Raw genomic sequence first — 22212 nt, 5'->3', positions numbered from 1 at the left:
AGTTGTTTCGAATTTTGCTATTTTTATTTTAACTATCTTTTTCTTTCCTAATTTCTAACCTACTTGCTGGACACAGCATAGCTGCAAAGACTATTACGCCATTTTTTTTTTTGTAGTATCATGCATGGGATCTGTTGGATTAACAGCATTTCTTACCACAGGGTGGCCATTTAACTGTTCAGATTTGTCAGGCTCACAGGCCTCTGGTTTCGGAGTTCTTGTCACTATTTTCTCCACATACATGTTACCTGTACTTGCCCAAACTGGTGAGCTGAACCCCCAAGCCCCGCTCAGTTTCAGAGCCGCAGGAGCCAGCACGCTGGCTGTGCTCAGTGTCCCTGCTTTTTTTCTCATGCCTTCCTCCAAGTTACGTGTCCTCACTGGCAAGCTACATGCGTTCTTCCCAGTGCAGTTTTGAGAACACAGGTGCCTTGAATGTTTTATAGAGGAAAATTTTCCATGGGCTTTATCCTGCCTATCATGGGCTGTTTCACTCGCTCACGGCTCTGCATCTGCAGCCAGCACAGGCCCGTGCTCCCCACTTGGCTGGTGTGGTTTAGCTGGTGATTCTCACTACTGCAGCAGAATTGCCACCAATTCCCGTCAGGCCCCACACATAGCCTGGAAACAGCCAATTTATTTCCCCACCAGGCAAAAGTCTGATGGTTTTAGTTTTGACAGTTTAGGCCGATTGCTAGATATATTTGCACTGTAGAGCTGAGAGTTGTGCTACAGAGCTCTGTCATTAAAGTTGTCAACAATAAATTGGAATTTCATAGCTCGTTATTTTCATAACTAATAATTACAGTGGGTAAAATGTCTCTGTAATTGCAGCTTTGTGTTGTGTGTGTTTTTTCATATGTGTTCATATATGTGAAAAATGGGAATCCTTACACTGGGATTTTTATGATTGGAATTTTTCAATCCCCAGTGCAGCTTTAAAAAACACCCAGAGGCAGGGAACCAGCAGCTGCAGGGCAAATGAAGCTCTCACCCCTCAGAGGAGGGTACCATGGGCATGCTTACCCTCCACTTGCTTTGGCAGCTCTCTGGGAGCAAAAGGCCTTGACCTGATGTGCATGAAATGATGTGCAGCCATTTTTGCCTTTAAAATGGAGGTGGGAGTCAGGAATGCCAGAGCTGTATAGACTGCAGGCCCTGTAGTTGCAGCCAGGTTCATCATCAAGGCTGAGAGGAGAGGGATGTCAGCAGCAGTGCGGGATGAGGGCTGTCCCCATCACTGTGAGTTCCCCCAATGCCCACGGAAGGGAGTCTGTGCCCAATCCTGCACCTCTTGTGCAAGTCTAACCTTCCCATGGGCTCGTGTGTACCTTGGCACGGCTTGAGGCTGTGAGAGTGGGCAGGGGTTAAAGACTTAGTTTGGGAGTGGTCTTACTGTCCTAGAGGGCACCAGGGTTTTGTCCCCTGGTGAGCTCGCCACAGCTGCAGCACTGGGGTGTCAAGGCCCTTCGCTATCGTGGCTTTCCTACCATGGTGATTGGCTGTGGGAAAGCATCAGCTGGCGTGTGCAGGCACAGTGTCTGGTGCTGCTGGGGATGCTCCTCTCTGCTGGGCTTGTCCTATGGCGCAGAGAACTGACCATGGGTGCTCTTTGAGAAAAACACTGAGAAATGTTTGTGAAATCCATTGTTCTGGCGATCTAAGAAGACTGTGACTTGTTGTCTGCTAGCATTTGTGGTATTGTCTGGCTGCCCTCTACATGCTCCTCACAGGAGAGGTGCGAGCAGCCAAGGTTTTATAAGGGATGCCAGGTTTTATAAGGTTTATGAGCCATATTTGCCATTGTTTTGTCATGTTCTGGTCAAAGTTCACGAGGAGCTGGATTTTGCCTCTCTACCCTAAAACTCTCTGCATTTAGGGGTAGCAGGAGGGTTAATCCATCTCTGACAGTCAATGTTTTAGAGTTGTTTTAATGGCTCATGGAGACTGCTAGGTCCATGTCAGCATTTGCACCCAGAATATCTGAGAACATGTATGAACAATTTGGTCTCAGTCTCTTTGAAGGAATTTTAGGCCCTGCATACAGGGAGACTGAAAGATAGGTAGCCTGGCAGAAATTTGATGAACATGGTTGTGTGTTTCAGTGAGGCAGACTTTGGCTATGCAGTCTGTGTGAGCTTTGTTCAGGCTGGAAAAACGGAGGAATTAATTTTTAGTTTCTTTATGTAATGATTACGTCAGATAGCTGTAGAGAAAATATTTTAATAAGCAGTCTTATATTCTTGCTTGAGAGTTTTTTTTCTGAGCTAGAAATATGGGTACAGAGCAGCAAGTAGTCATGTTTGAGCCCCTGAGAGTACAGCTTGGTGGGCGTCCGGTTGAGAGACTGATGGAGTTGGAGTCTGCTCTGTATGAAAGGGATGTGCAGAATTGGGGCAGCTGGTGTGGAGGTAGGCACGGGGCTTATTTTTCATCTGGTCACAAGATACAAAGAAGTGCAGGACTGGGAGAGAGCCTTCTGCACGGAGCACTCTGACCACAGCAGAGAAAAGCACGGTCTCATTCCTGGTCTCCATTCTGGCCCTCATCAGATAAGGTGCGACTTCTGCTCTTAGCAGCATGTTCAGTACTGTGTTCATTAAAGGGGGAGACTCGCCTGGCCCAGGGTCTCAGCTGCCATGCATTCTTGCAAAACTACCAAAAGCAGTTGCTCTTGTGTGCTTCTATGTGAAGAATTCTGTCAGATTTCTGTTGGTTTAGGGATCCTATTCTCCACATTTCCTGGCGGCCTGGTATCAGCAGAGTTGCTGGTGGGGGTGAAGATGCAACGCCTGAGGAAGGGCTGGTCACTGAAACTGATCCCTGCATCAGCTGGATCCCCCTGGAGCACAGGCAGCTCCTTTTCCCTCAAAAATTGTGATTGATACTACTGAAAACATAATGCTGAAAAGAATACATTTAAAAAATATGAACTATTAAAACTCTAATATGCATATTGAAACCATAAAATAGAAAAAAGATATGATGGCATATTTATTCCAGATGTGCAAATAAAACAGAATAACTAACCATTATTTTACTCTAAAATTATAGCAAACTGTAGATATTAATGACAGAATTTCTGTAGAAGCAGTAATTTTCTACCTAAGAGTCCACTGCAAAAAGTGTTCTTTGGTGTGATTTGTTTTTATTATTGCCAGTACTGCTGATTAATAACACACATTTTCAGTTAATTTTGGATCTCAGCATGCCCTTTAATCTTGCATTGTTTCTTCTGTCTTGCTATTACAGAAAAATATATACTGTATCCAGAGGCCCAGTTCCAATTACTATAAATTAATCTATTAGGTGATAAAGCACTACATAGGCAGAAAATGTGTATGTGAAAGTGAAGATGTATCTCAGGTTTTGCTGGCCTTTGGTTACCTTGAAATGATGTTCTCTATAAATCTCAGAGCATGTTCTCTGTCTGTGTGTGATAACTAAAGCTTTGTTTTGGATGTTGTCCCAGGTATTATGAAACTGGGAGTATTAAGCCTGGAGTGATTGGAGGATCAAAACCAAAGGTCGCCACACCCAAAGTTGTCGAAAAAATTGCAGAGTACAAACGCCAAAATCCCACCATGTTTGCCTGGGAGATCAGGGACAGGCTTCTTGCTGAGCGAGTGTGTGACAATGACACCGTGCCTAGCGTCAGTTCCATTAACAGGTAAGGCTTGGTATAGTCCTGGGGTGGATGCTCCATGGAAGGAAGCACTGTCTTTGTGTCCTTGTCTTTTAGTATGACTGGGTGTTTGGGGCTGTTTGCAAGAAAGGCAGCTTCCCATGTTTCACTAAGGTGTTTGGGGCTGGAGAGCAGCTGTGGGCTCACCTTGGTGGCTGAAGCATCACAGATGATGAGGGTTTTCTAGGAGAGGGCAGGTTCAGCTACCAGCCTTTGCTTCTTTGCCATTCTTTCACCAGTCCCTGAATGGGGGAACCTTGCTGGGAATGACCCTGTGTGTCTGCTTCGAATGATGCCCCAGTTCTGCTTTATGTGATGAGGGTTCAGTGAGACATGCTTTGCTCAGAAGGGAAGCTGAGTACACCCACTGAGTATGGTGGCAGTCATCTGGGAAAGAGGGGGCTCAAGGCAAAGGGTGCCATTCAATCCTCTGACACCTGTTTTGTATTGATGACATTGGCCCAGGCCTGTGCTCAGCATGAATATCACCAGGGGAGTTTGGTTAACAGCGTCCAAGGACCTCAGCCATCTGCTTGTTCCATGGATGCACTTAAGTGGCCTTGAATTCCTTTTCAAAAAATGCAAGGAAATCTCATTTGAAGCCTCAGTTCTGTGTTTTGCTGCAAACTCACCAGTCAGGGCTGGGCCTGCAGGGGGGTCTGAAAGGGCTCCAGCCTACTGCCTTCTCTGTTACACCTTCTGTGCTCACCACTTCCCCCTGAGCTGAGTGATGCATAAGGCTGGTGTTAGAAAAACGCAGGGAAATACTTCATGATGGCTTCAGCCCTGCCAGGGCAACAGTAAAGGATGAATACTTGTATGGCAGAGTGCTTGGGCAGCCTCAGACACACCTATGGCAAGCAGAGTTCGTTCGTTTTCACTCTCTACCAGGCTTCCACGTCACTATGCTGCTGAGATGATTTTCACTTGTGCAACTGCATGCAAATTCTTCAAATGCAGCTTGCTGTAAACTGTCCCATTTTTGTCCACGGAAATGAAATAAATTGATGCAATATTCTTTTATTGGCTATCACAACCTGATTTACATTCATGGAGTTGCCGCTTGAGTAGCCGGCGTGGCTTCCCCAGCGTTAGCAGAAAGTGTGGTCTCTGCCTTGATGGACTGAACGTTGAGTCATATGTTCGTGTATCTAAGAGAAGAAAGTGGGTCAGTTCATGCATGGCCCTTGCTGTTGACTGGGAACCCCTGACTTGCTGAGGTTCCAGAGCAGCATGTGGTAACTCTGTGGACACGGTGTCTTCAGTTTTAAAGAGAGTCTGAGAAATAATGCAGACAGCAGGAAAAACAGAGGACAATATCAAATAGTTAGGGGAAAGCTCTGCTTCCATTAACATCAGCTGGAGTCATGTGAGAAGCATGGCTGCTGTAAGCAGTCCTATGTTTGTATATGAGAACTTCAAACATCCTCCAAAAAACTTCAAAAAGGGCAGTCATATCTTTAGGAAAGAAGGAGATTTAAGTGGCTTCCAGTCATCTTTTGAGGCACTTTCTATGTTTCTCTTGCTGTGTTTTTGTGTGTTTCCACACTGATGATGCCCACACCCCACTCCTTTTGTATCAGAAACCCATTTTATGATCCACCACCATGTTTTTTTGCTGCAAATCCAATTCTTTCTAATCTGCTAAAATCTTTTTTTTTTCTTAGAGGTTTGAAATCCCTTATAAGAAATGCATGTAATCTGTTTTATTCAGTCTGTGTAGCTGGAGAATAGTTTTTGCTGGCCAGGGTCCTCATCCTGAAAACCGACGAACAGTCATGTGACAAAGAACCTGGAATTCACATCAAAACACTTGGTTTAAATGCTGAATCCTCCCAGTTCCAGCAGTCTGTGGTCTTTATTCTCATATTTAATATTGAGTATATATTTTGAGGCTTTACTGGAGGGGGAAGGATGCAGCGCTGTGCTCATGATACTCTTGCTCTCCACTGAGGAGCAAATCAGAGGCAACCTGGTCATTGCAAACTTGAGCCCACCCAGATCGTGCAGCATGGTTCCTGCCCTCCTGCAGCTAGCATTTCTGCACAGAGGAGGTCCCTTCTGCCCTGGTCCCCTGTCACTATCTCCATGGTGCAGGGGGCTTACCTGAAGCTGTTTTATTCCCTCCTGGGATGCTGATGGTGCTCCTGTGAAACACTGGGGCTATGGGAACGGGCTATTCCTCACTGCCAAGGGAGCCTTTTAGTAGATGAGTTTGAGCTGCTAACCCCATATAAGAGTAAATAATAATTACTATTATTAATTAATAACATTAATATTAATAATAGGCCACTCTTCCATAGCAGGAGCAAGTCTGTCTGATTAAGACTTAATTAATCATTGTGATTAGCTTTGCCCAAATAAGCTGAGAGCTGTCCAGCTGCTTCAGACTGCTCCAGCCCTCCATCCGTCAGGAGATGAAGATGTTTGTGTGTCAGAAGGCCCTGGACACCCTTCCCTCACCACGACAGCCTTGTACAGGGGGCTGTTTCCACTCTCACCCGCGCAGGGTCCCATTGCTTTGGCTGTGCTCCCCCACTGAAGCTGCTCTCACAGCTGTTCCTGCCCATTGTGCTCAGCTGACTCTCCTGAGGATTGTGCCGCTGGGACCAATATGCTGACCATGCCTGACGTCCAGAGGCTGGCAGCCAAAAGATGGCTTGTGGACAGACCAAACACCTGCCAGACTCCATCAGACTCCTCTGAGGATTGGGAGGGGAAGGCAGAACACTCTCTTCTGGGGTGGGGTTGGGTGTCACCAGCGATGGTCCCTGTGCTGGCTCACGGTGGGGCTTTCCAGTAAGGAAGCGTTGTGTGTTCCTGTGAGCACACCCCCATGCCTGCTCCGTGAGACCCCTCTGCCTCCTCTCGTGTCTTCCAAATGCATGGCAGGCAGGAATAGGGGGAGAGTTTGTCCGGCACAGAGAGAAAAAATGCTCACTGGGGCATTGTTGCTGTGCCAGCGGTGCCTGAAGCGGGGATAATGTGTGGTGAGCCAAGGGCATGCCTCCTTCAAGCCCCTTCCACTTCTGCTGCAGTTGGAAGCTGAGCTGTGTGATCTCTGGAAGTGTTTCTGACCCTGTCTTTTTCCACAGCACATGGGCAGGTGAGCACTCTGTGTAGCATCTTCCCAGCATCTCTCTTTGTAGCAGGTGCCCTTTGTCCTGCACCATCACACATGCCTTCTGTTTTTCTGTATCTCTAAATTTTTCCTAATTGGTGCAAATATAAATTAGAGCAATATGTCCCCAGAGATGACAATGTGGTCATTCAGGTTTTAAGACTGACATTAATTCCTACATTTCTTTCTTCTCTCTCTCTCTCTTTTTTTTTTTATTTTTTTTTTAATTTTTCTTTTTTTTTTTAATTTTTTTTTAATAATAATAATTTGACTAAGCAGCTCCTTTCCTAAGGTATCCAAATGTCTCTCTAGCTGTGTGAGTGCCATAGCTGGGGCAGTCTAGGGACAGCTTTGCACAAGTGTCCCATCACCCAAGAGTGCAAACCACAGCCTGCTAGGACCTCTGGGCTCAGAATAGTCCAGCTCCCTGCAGATGGAGTGCTGGCCTAATGGTTGCCCAGATAGTGATGGATTATCTCTTTCCTGGGTGGTGAGGACTGGGTCCTCAGAGACACCAAAGCATCAAACTCTGAAGCATCCTGAGAACCATATGGATGCAGTCATGTGTAATGTCCTCTGGAATGACTGTGCTTGAGCAAGGAGGTTGGACCAGATGACCCATTAGTTCATGAACCTGAACAATGTTGCGATTCTGTGAAATGTCACCCAGATGTCCCTAATGGCGGGGAGAGGGGGCATAAGTGTAGTCCTGGGTCCACTCATCAGACTTCCATATTTTGGTGAATGACAAGGGGAGCATACACAGAAAGGAAATTTTTGTATTGATATAGGTGTTCTGCATGGAAAAAGTAGTGTCTGATGCCCCCTCCAATTGTGTGCTTAATGCTAAGTGGTTGTTTCTTTTCCACTGCTCACAGGATCATACGGACGAAGGTGCAGCAGCCACCCAATCAGCAGGTCCCAGCCTCCAGTCATAGCATAGGTAAGGAAAACTTTTTTAAAAAAATATATTAAAAAATCCCACATAATGGCTTACAAATATTCTAGAGAACTTTTAATCATTCTTATGGACAGATAATTCTGCATAAAACACTTCAGCACACGTGCTAATGCGCCTTCTTTGTCATTCTCCAAGGGCTGAACATAGTAAATGAATTTTATAAATACTGCTAAAAGGTTTTGAATTTTACTGATTATTATGATAAATAGCTTTCACCATGAGACAGAAAATTGAAATCTAAACCAAAAAAACCCCACTAATGGGGGTCTATAGAATGTCAGATAATTAAAGTAATAAATCAAGAAAGGGATACTTATTCATAACATTTTCTGCATCATTAGTCAGTAAGTAGTTTTGAATGTGTTTTTTTCATCTATCAGCCATCCCTTCCATAATTCTTTGTGCAGTTGCAGTCTTGAGTGAAGAGGTAGCAAAACTTTCTGAAACTTTTGATTCAGCTGCAGAGCAGTGATGCTGCGCCTTTAGGCAGGTGATGCTGGAGCAGGAGACACTCAGGCTGGTGAGGCACTCTCAGCCCTTTACCTGGATGACCGTGTCTTTCTGTGGGGCATCGATGCTGCTGTGCTGCGATGTGGCAGGGATGGAGGGGCTCAGTCAGGGCTCAGGGCTGCTCTCTTTTTGTCCTTGTTCCACAAAACTCTCTGGGGCACAGGTCAGCCCAGCAGGAGATGGTGTGGGGGCCCTAGCTCCTCTCTGCCTTTATGCTGTCACCTGTGATTTGGTGAAATGTTTGGCAAGGGTGTTCTGGCACCCTGAGACAGAGAGAGAAGTTGCAGAGTTACCTGTACTCTTTTGGCTTGTCAGAAAAGTCACCCTGCAGACCCCATGTCCTCAGCCTTTCTCTCCAGGAAATGGCAAAACAATCTCATGGGAGGAAAAGCATTTCTTCTCTTGCTGTGGTGACTTAAGGCCTGTCTCTCCTTGAGAAGAGCAAGAGCAGGGAAGAGAAGAAAAATCTTGTTTCTCAGGGCTTGGAGTTGATAATGGCAGCACTAGTGTGCTCTCTGTGAGTTGTGGCTAGGGGCCTTTGATGTGGTCCTGAAGTGTATCTCCCCACCCTGTCCTTGTGGCATGTGCAGTGACTTTCAGAATGTCCAGACATGGCAGGGCAGGCTCAGTCTGTGAGCTGATCGAGTTGATGGTGTGCTCCCTCCTCTGCCTGCTTCCTTGTAACCTTGGACTCCCACAGCATCAGCGTTTGCAGAGTGGTGTGGCAACTCCAGCCTGGTGTTGGCTGTGATGACTGACCTCCTCCTTGTGGGACACAACCAGCACCCTTTTCTGATGTCTCTGCCAAAGCAAAGTGGATATTATTCGTATTTTAGGGAAACTCAGGGCCATTCATCTGTCCATCCGCGGGCAACCGCAGCTGTGCAGGATCTTCAGTGACCAGGAGGTCCAGAGGATGCAGGTAGCACACGTAGAACAGTGAATGCAAGTTGCTCCATTCCCAGGAGGTCCCTGTCCCAGGACCCTTTTTGTGGCAGTTCCTCTCTCTCTTGATGACTGTGCTCCCGCAAAGCTCTGTCCACCTTTGCTGGTGACATGGGCTGCTGTATCGCCAGGTGGCTTCTGCTGCCCCAAGCAATGAGTGTTCCCAGCAAGCCTCAAGAAGGATGAAATATCTCACTGCTAAAGGAAAAGCACCTCCAATTTCAAAATGCATACACCCAGCACCTTGTGATAGGGGCGAGGGCTGACCGTGCCTCTGCTCCCTCTACTGCACTGGGCTGCTGTGGCATGCTGCTGGGTTGGACTGCGTGTAGTTGGTCTGGGTGAGTGCCCTTCCTGAGCTGAAGGGGCCATGGTGGCTGGCAGAGCCCCAGCCGACCTTCATCATGTCATGGGGGCCAGTGGCTTTTGGATAGGTTGGTACCCATGTTATCCTATGACTGACTGCCTGTCCTTGCCTTGCAGCCTCCACAGGATCTGTCACACAGGTGTCCTCTGTCACCACTGACTCTGCTGGCTCATCCTACTCCATCAGTGGGATTCTGGGAATTGCCTCCCCCAGTACTGAGAACAACAAACGCAAGCGGGATGAAGGTAGCAGGAGCTGTTTTCTGGGAGTGTGCACCGATGCATGGCCAGAGTGGTGGGCTGGGGCTGGGGTGGGTACTGTGTGAGTGTGATGTGACAGAGCTGCAGACATCTTTTGCTGTTGGCTGAGGTGCGGTTTGGTTTTGTTTCAGCAGGACTTTGCCAAGGTCACAGCCAAGTCAGGGACCTTGGGAGTAATCCGGTGGCCAGAAGCAGGACCTCTTTGGGTCTTATCTGGGTGTGTTAGAAAACTCTGGTAGTGTGTCAGTTTTGAACCTTGGACTCTTGTCCCAAATGTGAAACATTTCCCTCCTGCCAGTGAACGGGAGAAGAGTCCCTGTTGTGTTGACTCTGTGGACACCTGAAAGAGGAAATAGTCACAAGGAAACAGAAAATAAAGGGCAGGACCATCTGCCATGATGTTTCTCTAAGGTCCTTCTGCACCAGGGGCTTTTGTCAGTCTTGGAAGGTGGAAATGAGCACAGCCTTTTTGGGGTTGGATATTGCTGGTATGCCTCAGATCCACCACAAGGTTTATGGTCCTGTTCTGTTCTGCATCTTACTGAAAGCAATGCTTTGGAGGGAAGGGTACCAGAGATGGACTAGAAGGACCATTCCTTTCATTTTGTAAGACCCTAAAGAGAGGAACTGAGGCTGTGGTTGTGAAGGAGAGGGGACATCAGACCCATAGCAGGGATGCTACAGCTGAGGACGTGGAGGTCTCTTGGAGGAGGAGTTCTCTTCCTGCTGTCTCAGGCTTCTGCATCTTGCTGGGGAGCACTCATGTTCCTCAGCTCCTGCTGCTGGTACAGGTCCAGCCAGCACTGCCCTGCAGCCAGCATGGATCTGCATCCCTGCACTGCCCCTTTGGTCCTCTGCTGCCCAACCTCACCAGGATGGAGGGGGTGGTGGGTGGGTGTGACGAAGCTGTAGTGGCATTAACCCCTCCAAACTGGGGAGAAACAAAGCTAAAATCATACCGGCATCCTGGTGCCTGAGTTGCACAAACAGGATGATGTGCCTATGGATGCTTTAGCGGAAGCACATGATCAGAGTACAGGTAGATTTACTGCAACTGGGGGAACAACTGCCAGAAGTTGATGGGGTCACTTTCAACTATGTGAGAGCTGGTCTGATGGTGGGAGTACAAATGTCCCTGTCCTGAGGTATTTGCTGAATATGCTGTTGTTACTTAACTCTGTGATTGTACATCTAATACTTTTTCCAAATCCAGGACACAAGTGCATAGTTAAATACATGCATTAAAGCAGGTAGGGTGGAAGTTTTGTATTTTACCAGGAGAGATGCTGTCTGGGTTGAGACCACATGCCTCCTCTGTCACAGCACTCTCCTGAGGCACCAGTTTTTGAGTGCCCATGAGAGGACTCTGGTTTAACAGCAGAGAAAAGAGTTAAGTTCTTCCTTGAAAAGCAAAAGCAGTTCCCAGAAGCAGGGCTGAGAACCTCTCCAACTTTTGCCAGTTCACATCTGGAAGTGAGCATGTGATATTTAAGCAACCTCCATCAGTCTGGCAGGATGAGTCATGGTTTTTGAGCTCCTAAGCTGGACAGTAATGCTGTCCTCAGCAGGCTGTTTAAACTGCTTTTATAATAGGCTCAGGGCTGCAGGTTTGAAGAGGCATACTCGAGTACTCCAGCACTATAGCAGGTTACGGGGGGACCTGCTACAAGACCCAGTAGCACATTTTGCATTGGGAGACGGGACACACACACGAGAGATGTGACCCACAAAATGGCAGTTTATTATTAAAACAAGAAGACAGCTTTTATACAGGGGAACACAGAAGGTTCAGGAATAAGGGTAGAAACCCGGCTAGGAACATCAAATCCTGAGGGCTACTGATATGGGGACTTGGAGGGATAGGCTAAGGGCATATGTCAGGTCACTCAGGGGGAAGGGAGAGCTGGGGGAACAATGGAAGAACTGTCCTGGGTGCACGGACAGGGGAATTTGCTGAGGCTGCAGTGCTGCAGCCTTGTAGCTGAGTTGGTTCCCAGGCAGTTCTGCACAGCTGAAGTTACTAGAAATCTTCCAGAGAGATCTCTTCCTCTAAGCCTTCCTCGCAGCGCTTTTTCATCTCTCTCCAGGCTCTGTAGGCCTCTTCTGGTCCACCCCCGGCACAGCACTGTCTGTTGTGAGGATCCCCAGGAGTATCCCTAACCCCTTCCCATCCTGCTTAGCACAAGGTCCCTCTGGATGGGTGCGAGTGTGTGTGAGGTGCCACGGAGGTGTCTGCGCTGCAGGTGACAGGGAGCTGGGTTGTATCTGCTGTATGTGCTTCTGATGTGAAGAGGAGAAGCATGTCACCTAATTATGGCCTGTATCATGATGTAGATGCACAAGGGGGCAGAGTTAACTTTATCATTTCCCGACTTTGGAGACACTCCTCTGCAGCAAGCCCCTCACACAGTGTCCTTTGCTGTGATGTGCCATTTCTTGATAGCTGTAGGAAGGTGTGTGCCTGCTGCTCTGCCTCCCTGTGCACTTTTGCTGAAGCCACCGGCTGTGCAGCAGTTCCGGCTGTTCTGGCTACCCTTGGCCGGGGGGTGAGGTGGGTTGACTTGCCCCTTCAGCTTCCAGCTGTATTGAACACTTGGTGTGATTCATTACCCAGTTTTGTTCTTCTTACTCTTGACAATTATTTAGCAGATGTCACCAGTCTTTAACCCAGTGGGGAGCTTGCTGGGTAGCAACAGGGGCAAGCCAAATCAGACAGTCTTCATTGGTTTATACAGCTGAAGGTGTAATTTTTTTCCCTATTGTAATATGGACTTTGAGCAGATGTGCCTTCATGGGGGATCGGCTGCTTTCAGTTGTGGTTAAAGGACATGATACTGGAGACTGACACGATGTGCAGGCTGTTCTGTAACAAGGCAGAGAGATACAGGCAGCTGTTGCAGCCTCCTACAGTAGAGGATACTGGGTAGCAACCTCACTGTTCTGCCTGCAGATTGCCTCCTTGAGTGTTGTGGATGCACATTCGCCTGGCTCCGTGGGTCAAGGAAGGCCTGTAGAGGTACAGATGGGTGGTAGGGGTGCATAGAGTGATTGTGCTGGAGTGCCTGCCCTGAATGGGGTTTGTTTTAGGATAGCAAGACCCTGAGTCAGAACAATACGAATGCTCCATCTAGTGCCCACAGTCAGTGATCATGTAGGGACAGGTTACACTGCACTGGCCACAGCTGGTCAGGTAGGCAGTGGTGGTCTCGTAATGACACCTGTAAGGGTACATATTTTGGGAAGTGCTGAGCATTCCTTGTTTGGAGGCCAAAGCTTTCTGAAGTGGGGTCAAATTAGCCTTGTCAAGCACTGAGAAGAGGGCAAAAGGGAGCTTCATCCCCAGGTGGGCACATAGGGAACCAGGGCATGTTTTGTGGATGAAAGAGGTTGCTGGGCTACACTGGACTACTCTGGAGGATGCTCTGAGGATGATGGGAAAAGAAGGGTCAGATGGGGAAAGTAAGGTAGAGTGCACCCCTCCTTCTCCCTTCATTCCTCTCTTTAATAGCACTGATTTCCATCCTGCAGAGCTGTGCAGGTGTGAGAGAGGTGTCAGAAGGGCTTAAGCCCAAGCATGGTGTGCCTGCTGTAACCTCAGCTGAGAGGGACCCTGGAGCAAGCATGTGTGCCCAAGACATGGAACGTGCCTCTCATCTGGGGTCTCCTTGAGAGCTGGGGCTGTCTCTGCAGGAGAGTGGCACCCCTCCACCAAAAAACTCCTGCTTCCCCAAGAGCCCAGCCCTGTACTCTATGAAAGGCACGTTGTGCCTGCTGGCCCTTTCCAGGAGTGTTCACCTCTCCAGAATGGGGCAGCGTGTGGGGGCAATGCTGACTGCTGTGGGGACATGCTGAGTGAAGGGGATGCACCTCATGCAGAGCCCTCTGCTTGCTGGTTTGTGTAGGGCTTGAGCTGCTTGGTCTGAGCACATTTGTATATGAGTCCCACCTTTGGTGCAGACAGCTGCCATTTGTGTTCTGCTCCAGCTGGGATTGCTGTCAGGGGCTGGGACTGGGGCTGTGGGAAGAGGCTCGTTCCCATACTATTGCAGAGAGATGAGACTGGTTGCCAGAGGGTTTATGAAGAGGAGTTGGAATGATCATGAAAATCTCCATTCTTGTGGCTCCTCCTTGCTTTTTACAAAACACAAATCATTCCTCCACATGGGAATGATGCCCCTTAGATCAAATACTGCATGTTATGTCGGGCTGTGTGTGCCTGACTGAGAGTCTCCTACCAGCCCTCTGATTCTGCACCCCTAGAGATTTACATGCTTTAGCAGCTTAGCCCAGTCCAAGAACACAGAAATATGCTTGTGCCCTCACTTCTGACATAGAAATGTGCAGAAATCTCTGATACTGGCAGGTAATAAGGGCAGTGGGTGAATATGAGCAGTAGCCAAGCCAGCCTGAAATCTTTTTGCATAAAGAGTTGCTCTGTACGTTCAGAATATCTGTCTTGTCTACCAACTAACACTACTTGTATGCTGCTAAAATAGAGACCATTGATGCCTAGGCACAAATGTAATCTGGCCCATCCTGCTATGGTTAGAATCATAGAATGTCCCATGAGTTGGAAGTGACTCACGAGGATCATCAAATTTTAGCTTCTGGAAAAAGAACCAACAAAACCTACTCTAGGGTTGTCACTGCCCTGGCCCGATTTTAGAGTGTGGAAACTCTCATCCTCTCAGCTGGTGTCTGCTAACAAAGGGTTTGGCATGGAGGGGCACCGTGCCACTGCTCAGGTGCAGCCACGGTGACACAGAAGAGAATGCATTTCCTTGCAGGGACATGGGTTGTGCTAGACGAGTTGGCCTGTGTGTTTCCCTTGTGTAGATGCAGCTGGGTAGAGGAAAAGGCTACATGCAGCCATGAGTGCTTGACAGCAAAGTGTCTATAGCCCTGTCTGCTCAAATTGAGCAGGACACCCGCAACAAATGCTGCATGGGATGGTCCCCACCCTCCCTTTCTTGCTGCAGGAGAGGTTTGTCAGATTTAAGTACCTGCACCAAAGAGCAGACTTTATTTCAAATTTACCTTTACAGAGTCTTCTCAGAAGTGGAGCAGTTTGTGGAATTGAAACCAGTGTGGCAGGAGACCTCCACTTGTACCAGTTGTTTTGTTTTCATTCTTACCAATCACAACCTGATGTTGTTGTCAGCATCTAGTGCGATGATGTACGTGCTGGTGCTTTATTTCCTCAGCTGAACTCTGAGAAATGCCTTGCCTTTAATCACAGACATGGTGTGTTGCTAGGTGTTTGGGTCACAGCCTTCTGTCTAAGAGGATAAGCCTCCAAGAGGGGCTGGGACCCTAATGGAAATGAGAAAGGACTGGGAATGACTGCAATCCAATGCCTTAGAGAACCATCCTGTTTTACAGTCACTACATTGTCATGAAGGAATGCCCTGGGTTAGGCACATCTGGGTATCCAAGCAGCACTGACCTGAGCAGCATCTGAAGCTACTGGGGTTGTTTTAAACAGCAGCAGGACCGTGGCCGTTGTGGAGGTCAGCTGGTGAAGTGCTTGGCAGTGACGAAGGTGGGCAGGATCTCACTGAGTCAATGACATGCCTGGGGACAGAGACACTGGGAAAAGCAAAGCAAACACATGTAAACATGAGCAAAGACTGATGATACAGAGTATTTCTGCATCGTGTGACTTTCCTCCATAGAAGGCCCATCAGCTGTGTTTTCCCAGATGGACAGAGACAAGAAGCTACACTCATAGCTAAGCAAAGCTTGCAGGGATGTGGGCACAACTGTCTCAGAGGCTGCATGACAGAAGGTCATTGGCCTCCAAAGGGAGTCTGGTGTGGAGTAGGTGCTGCCAACATCTTCTGTCATCTCCTCTTGGGGGTCAAGTGACAACGCATCTTCCAGGGTATCTAATTTAGGAGACTGCTGGGAAGGCTTGTAAAGTACTTTTTCCCCTTTGGCTTAGCTCCATTTCTTTCAAAGTTGAACACTAGAACAACAGCTGTTGCTCAGCTCTTCTGAGAGTGGTCAGGTATGATGTCCACAGCTCTGCCCATACAGACCTCTTTGAGGTCTGCACCATGATCAGCAGTGTGTTGATGTGGCAGATGGATTGTGTTCAGAGGTATCCTTCTGCTCTTTGTTATGCCAGAGACAAATATCTGCCTGCTCTGCCCTCTTGGTCCCAGTGTCCTGCCTGTGATAGCAGAGCTCTCACCTCATCACTGAGCTCTGTGCCAGAGGAGTGCCCTGGGACATGAGAGCTGCTGTGCCAGCCTGTAGTTCCCCAGAGAGGCCGGGGCTGTAAGGAGAGCCCTACCAGCCACGAGGTTAGTCATGAACGTGTAAATCCCTCTTTCCAGCTACGGCTTACCAAATTTTCATGAATGTAAAGCCGATCTCATTGTAGATACCTTGTTAATGGAGATATTACTCTATCTAATACCAAAGTCTTTGGTCTCTGATGCCTGAAATGTGGGTCTTCTCTTCTGTGTGCCCCTCTTCCTGGCAGTCAGTGCTGACAAAAGATCTGGCTCCTGGTTCTGCCTGTGCTCTCAGGGTACTGCTCATTCCAGGACATCTCTAGTGAGCCTCTGCTCTGGTGTAAAAGCCCTCTCCCCTCCTGAGGAGGGATGGGATCTCCACCCACTCTAGATTTACACCTTGTGGTTTCCTGAGTAAGTTTAGGCACTTTTGGCTTGACGGGTTTGAGCATCCCCATTGGGGAAGACTTGCTGAATGAGGGGTCATGGTACTGACAGGGGAGTGTGGGACGTGAAGGAGCCCAAAAAGATGTTTGTGCTGCCTGCCTACACTCCAGGCACCACCAGGAGAAAAACACATGTTGCAGCCAGCAGGTGATGGAGGTCAGTGCAAAAATGAACCACTGGTAAGGTCTGGCATTGACAGAAGTCCCTATAATTTGGTTCACCCCAGACAGGCACCTGAGACTGATGATACACATTGGCTGTCCTCTCCAGCTCTTCCTTGAGTCTTCTGCACTGTGCAAGTGGTGCACGAAGGACCAAGGCCTTTGGGGATCTGAACTGCAAAGGAAACAGTGAAAAGCAGAACAACTATGAGGAGGAAAAAGCAGGAGGTTATGGAGAGAAAAAAGTCACCTGCCAACAGAAACTTCAAGTTTATGGTGCCACAGGGCTTAAGGGTCTGTCTGGCCAGTGGTGATTGGGAAGGGACATAAGAGAGACTGCCAAGTAAATGGGGAAGGAACTGACTATACCTCATGACTGTATCGCATCGCTGGGGAGATGCTTAGCTGGAGCACCTGGGATGAGGACAGAGACCCTGCTGCCGAGTCAGCAACGGCTGGAAAGAGGCAGTGGGAAAACACATAAAAATCAGAAAACAAACTCTGTAATACAGGTGACCAGGTGAAACGGACATCTAAGTGCACACAGAGGTGAAAGAGAAAGTAAGCCCCTCCAGAATCCCAGGGAAGTGTTGGAATTTTCTTTAATGATTTTTAGTGCCATTTCAGCAGTGCTTACTCACTGTAGTTGTTTTTACCCCAGAGGATAAGTCCAGTGACTACATGACTATAATGAGATGAAGCTTTTGAAGAGAATGAGGTTTTGCAGGGTCAGCAAATACTGATCTGAATTTCTCCTGCTGATGCAGACTGTCGTGTTCAGGGTTCTGTTACAGGGGTTGCAGTGCAAGGTAGGCTGTCCTGTCAGTTTTTTAACTCCTGGAAAGAGATGTTTTTTTCTCACTACGTGGACTCTGACATTATCTTTTTAAAAGGTTTGTTGTGGACTTTGCTATTACATTGCAGTGATGGCTTCATCTGTGCCATCTGTGGCCTGTGGAGGCTTTTTTTTTCTTTTACATTTCATTGGAAGCTCTTTTTTTTAGTCCTTGGATATAATTTCCCAGAACAGCGGGGGTTTTCTTTTGTTGCACTTTTCATTTTTACCGTCTGTGTATCTTACATGTGCCATTCTGAATGTGCTGAAGTGGCAGCAGACTCTGGCCATGCTGGGAGTTTGACATGAACCTTGATAACATCACCCATGGACAACGGTTTCTTTACACCATCAGTAATGGTGTCACGTGTGGACGGTATTGGTTTGACACTAGCAGTGACGGTGTCACCCATGGATGATGGTGGATGTTTGGAGGAGAACTTTGCCCCAAGGCATAAGAATAAAAACCCTTGAGTGTTCCAAGAACTACCCTCCACCTGTGGGCTTATTGCTGCTGATCCGGCCATCCCAGACATTAACAAGGGGAGCTCAGGAGGCACAGGATTTCTCTTTGAGAGAAAAGGGGAATATTTTGACAATCTTCATGAAATTCTAGGGAAAAAAGAATAAACATGATCGAGTTCAAACTTCTGCTACAGCAGTCTTAAAATGATGCAGTCTTAGCTTTCAAGAAAGTTCTGAATGTCTAAATGCATGAAAATGAAACAAAAAGCCATTTCAGCATCCAAACTGAGCTGTTGTGATGTTTGAGGGCAATGTGTTCACCTGAGTGCTTCTCATACAGGTCAGCGTTCTAGATTGGGACGGACCAGGCTCTGCTGGCTGGGTCACGGAGCCTGTGAGCTGAAGTCCTCCTGGTCAAAGCCTGTTTTGTCGAATAGTGAAGCATTGCACACTCTTAGCCATCAGTGTGCTTCCCAGCTTCTCTGTGATGCTATGAGCTGCAAGCATGCTGTGTGCCCGGGACTACCTGCATCCCTGGCTCTGGGGCACCACTTCCAGCTGATGACCTCTGTGGGGTCCCTGTGGACATGAGCATGGCCAGGTTCATGGCAGTGGCTGGCAGGCAGCTATTCCCAGAGGGGGATGTCCCGATGCCCTCGTGCCTGAGGGTTGTGGAGTGCTGGACTGGTTTTGCCCTGGCTGTTGGTGATGCTAGCCTGTTGACAGCTCAGTGCAGGAAAAGTCTCTGCCAGCACAGCTGCCCCTCCTGAGTGAGAGGTTTATCAGCTGTCTTGTGTGCATATCAAGCATGCTTGTTGCATTTCTCCTAATTCAGTCCCTGGGACCCCTATTTTCTAGAGAGCTCTCCTCTGGCTCCAGGGTGAAGCCTTTGGGTTTGCCACTGGCTTCAGCAGAGTGGGGATTTTTCTGGAGCTATGTTAATTAAAAGCCAGACTTCCACCACTCCTTAAAGCCCTGCTGTAGTTCCAGCTGTTCTCATCAGACCCCGTTGAGTGCTAGATGCTTTTCAAAAAACAACCTCTTCACATAGGTTTAGCTAAAATTCTAGCTAAATTCTAGCTAAAGGTGATCGACAGATCTTCCTGACAGCGCCAGTACTGAGTCTGGCCAGGATTCTTCATGGGAATGCATTTTCCAAAGAAAGAGCAATTTTTTGGACAAGCAGGACTTGACTTGTCAGTTTTGATGGATATTTGTTATAAATGCTATTGTAAAATAACATAGAAAAGTCACAAGCAAGATCATTCTGATTTTTTGAGAAACTGGTAGCATCCAGAGAGGAGGAAATTCTGAGATACAGTCACAGTGCATGTATGTACCTACGTACCTGCACAGAGCATGTATATGCTTCTAATGCATCTATCACCTATGTGTATATACAGAGAGAGGTGGTAAAAATTTTGTCTTAGGTTGGATAAATTGTATTACTCACAGACTTTCATAATTAGTTCTCCATCTCTTAAATGATGATAGAGATCTTTCAGAGGACTGAAGAAAAGATTGTTTGGCTTTCTGGTAGTCTACCTGGTTAGTTTTGTGACTTTCCTTCACACAACACTCTTGGGTGAGGCATTTCTGTGAGAGAAGGGCCATATGCTTTGTGTCATGGTGTGCAATGTTGGACTTTTCCCTTTTTCCCCCTTTTGTACATCAGCATTGCTTGGGACTGTCAGCATACATCTGTGCTGTTAAAACAAATGCTTGTATTTCAGATGTGTTTGGGAAGCTTAGGGGAGCTGTTCAGCCTTGTTTACCCTGGAAGAGAGAGATTTGGCCAGTTGCAGGCAGTGCTTGGAAAGACACAGAGGGTATTCCCATATGAAAGGTCCAGTGTCAAGGCATTAAGTAAATGATATGGCACCCTTGTGGTATCAGGAGCTACGCAAGCATTATGTATTTCTGTGTCAGGCTTCACCCTTGGCCCCAGAAGAGCTAATGGCTTTCCCATCACCTTGTCCCATGCTCGCTCTGCCTGCTGGGGTGACCACCACGGTGGGGGTGCAAAGTGGCTGGGGGTGCGAGTTGGCTGGGGTCTTCCTTCTCCTTCCAAGTCTGCTCCTGCCCCTGGGAGAGCAGCACACAGTTCTACAGGTAACAGCAGGTCATCTGCCTTCTCAATGGCTGCACAAAAAGCAGCCCTACTACTAGGATTATCACGTAGGAGCTCAAATCTGCTGCTGTTGCAGCTGGCGCAAGATTTGATTCGAGCTTACTGGGATTTTAAAGTCAGAATTATTTCCTTGGCTGAAGTGACAGCCTCCTGAAACCCTGAATGATAGTGGAAAACCACTTTTTCTCTGTTGGTGCTTTGGTAAGCTCTGGAGTTCATATTTTAAGCTGTAGTTGTTGTTGTTGCCAATGAGGAAGTTCCTCATAAGCAGACAATGCAAAATCAGTGAGACGCGGAAAATGGAGGTGTCTTGAGACAAGAAGCTTTCTTCAGTTCCGTTCTTGTCTGCCATGGTCTTTGTGTGTACTCTTTGCACAAGGATTGTTCATTGCTAGAGGCTGTTGTGCAATACTGATTGAATCCTGCCCATTTTGGCCAGTCATGGTGTTTGCAGAATAGTCCCATTTAGGTTTACTTACACCAGGCATGGTGACTGCATTTTGCACTTTGTGGTTTTTAGCTAGTTATAGGAATAGCTGGTCATAGTGAGTCTTCAGGAACATTGGACTCATACCTGCAGGCTGCCTGTATTTCCTTACTGAGTGTTTTGCTGGAGCACAAATCCTGGGGAAGGTCATGCCCTGGGACTGTAGCTGGGCACAAGGGAATATATGTTTTTAAGAGTATGAATTGGCTCAAGTGTAGCCAGCGTGTGCAGGACATGGTAACATGCCATCACCCCTAGTTCTTAGGCTGTGTGCATGCATGTCCTGAGGCATGGGCAGCCTGTGCCTGTCCAGCGACTTTCTGGGGTCCCAGATATCCAGCAGCCCAGGCAGAGCAGCAACAGCCATCATCAGCAATCACCAGGAGCTTTGGGACATTCATATGTGCTGCAAATAGCCAAATCCCTCTTTTTATTCTTGTTTTACTTGAGCAGACTTTGCAGTTTGAAAAGAAAGACTAAGCTGGGAAAATCTCGAGATAAGTGTTCCTACCTGCTCCAATAGCACTTATATGTGTCTGATAGGTGAAGTATTGCACTGATGTTTTGCTGAACTTCAGAAGAAGACCAATTTCAACTTGCTTCCTCCTTTCATATTCATAGCATCACAGAATAGTTTGTGTGGGAAGAACCCTTACAGGCCATCTAGTTCAGCCCCCCTGCCATAAGCAGAGACACCTTCCACTGCACCAGGTATTCAACTAGATATTCAGCTAGACCTTTTCTGTTCTATCTGTACCTCTGGGTAGCCAGTTTCAGCTAGTCTGAGCTGTGTTTCTCTACACTCCCGCTCTCCTGTCATGACAAGAGCAAGCATATCACTTGTGGCAATGCACCTCACTGGTAACACTGGAGCAACTTTGCTTGAGCTTGAAGTCCATTTCAGACCACGGCTTTTGTCATCTCTGTTTTGTTCATGAGCCTCAGCTGTGGGGGCTGGAATGTACATGGAAGTGCCTCTACAGCTCCTTCCTCGTTCTTGTGGATTCTTGTTTCTGGGGCAGCGATCATCCACGTGACAGTGCCCATGACTGCAGAGATGGGAAGAACTGTTCATCTTCTGAAAGCAACCAATGTCTTTTCTTCTGCACATGACTGTAAAACTGGAGTGCGGAGTTTCCCAAAGTTTTATCTCATCTGAGGCTCTGGTGAGAGATATTTGTAGTCAACATATACCTGTGGTGATTCCTGTAAACTTATGGCTGAAGCAGGAGACTGGTTTTCCTTTGCTGCTGCAGATCCACGGTATAGGTGGAGGTTAGAAACCATGGATCCCCATATGAGGTGCCCTTGTGTTGAACGGAAATCCAGTTAAAATGTCCTGTCTGGTTGATCTGGCTGATCTGAGTGTTAGGGACTGATTGGAAATCAGGGACTAACATCAGTGAAATGCAACAGCTTCCTGACCACGTGGGCATTCCATCTTCATAAAACTGCTTCCCTGTACCTCTGTAATGGAGTGCTGCCACAATAAAGTATCTGTAGGCTGCATCCACTGCTTTCTGAATTTCTTTGGTCATGGGCTGGGTAGGGATGCATGGCTGTCACTAGAGCTTTGTTTGTTCAGAAACTTCCTG

At 47.6% G+C, this 22212-nt stretch overlaps 1 protein-coding gene across 1 annotated transcript in view; it reads left to right on the top strand.

The window, feature by feature from the left end:
• PAX5 (paired box 5) overlaps positions 1 to 22212 on the top strand; it is a 131303-nt gene that overhangs the window by 5448 nt on the left and 103643 nt on the right. Inside the window, exons 3-5 of the mRNA XM_027879121.1 lie at positions 3473 to 3670; positions 7685 to 7749; positions 9706 to 9834. Of these exons, the coding sequence (XP_027734922.1) occupies positions 3473 to 3670; positions 7685 to 7749; positions 9706 to 9834 (392 nt within the window). The remainder of the gene's footprint in view (positions 1 to 3472; positions 3671 to 7684; positions 7750 to 9705; positions 9835 to 22212) is intronic.

This window comes from Empidonax traillii, unplaced genomic scaffold (assembly GCF_003031625.1).
Source record: "Empidonax traillii isolate 1590-97213 ecotype Southwest subspecies unplaced genomic scaffold, ASM303162v1 scaffold51:size1492887, whole genome shotgun sequence".
NCBI lineage: Eukaryota > Metazoa > Chordata > Aves > Passeriformes > Tyrannidae > Empidonax > Empidonax traillii.
The sequence above is the reverse complement of the archived record's forward strand: the minus strand, read 5'-3'. Positions and strand labels throughout refer to the sequence as shown.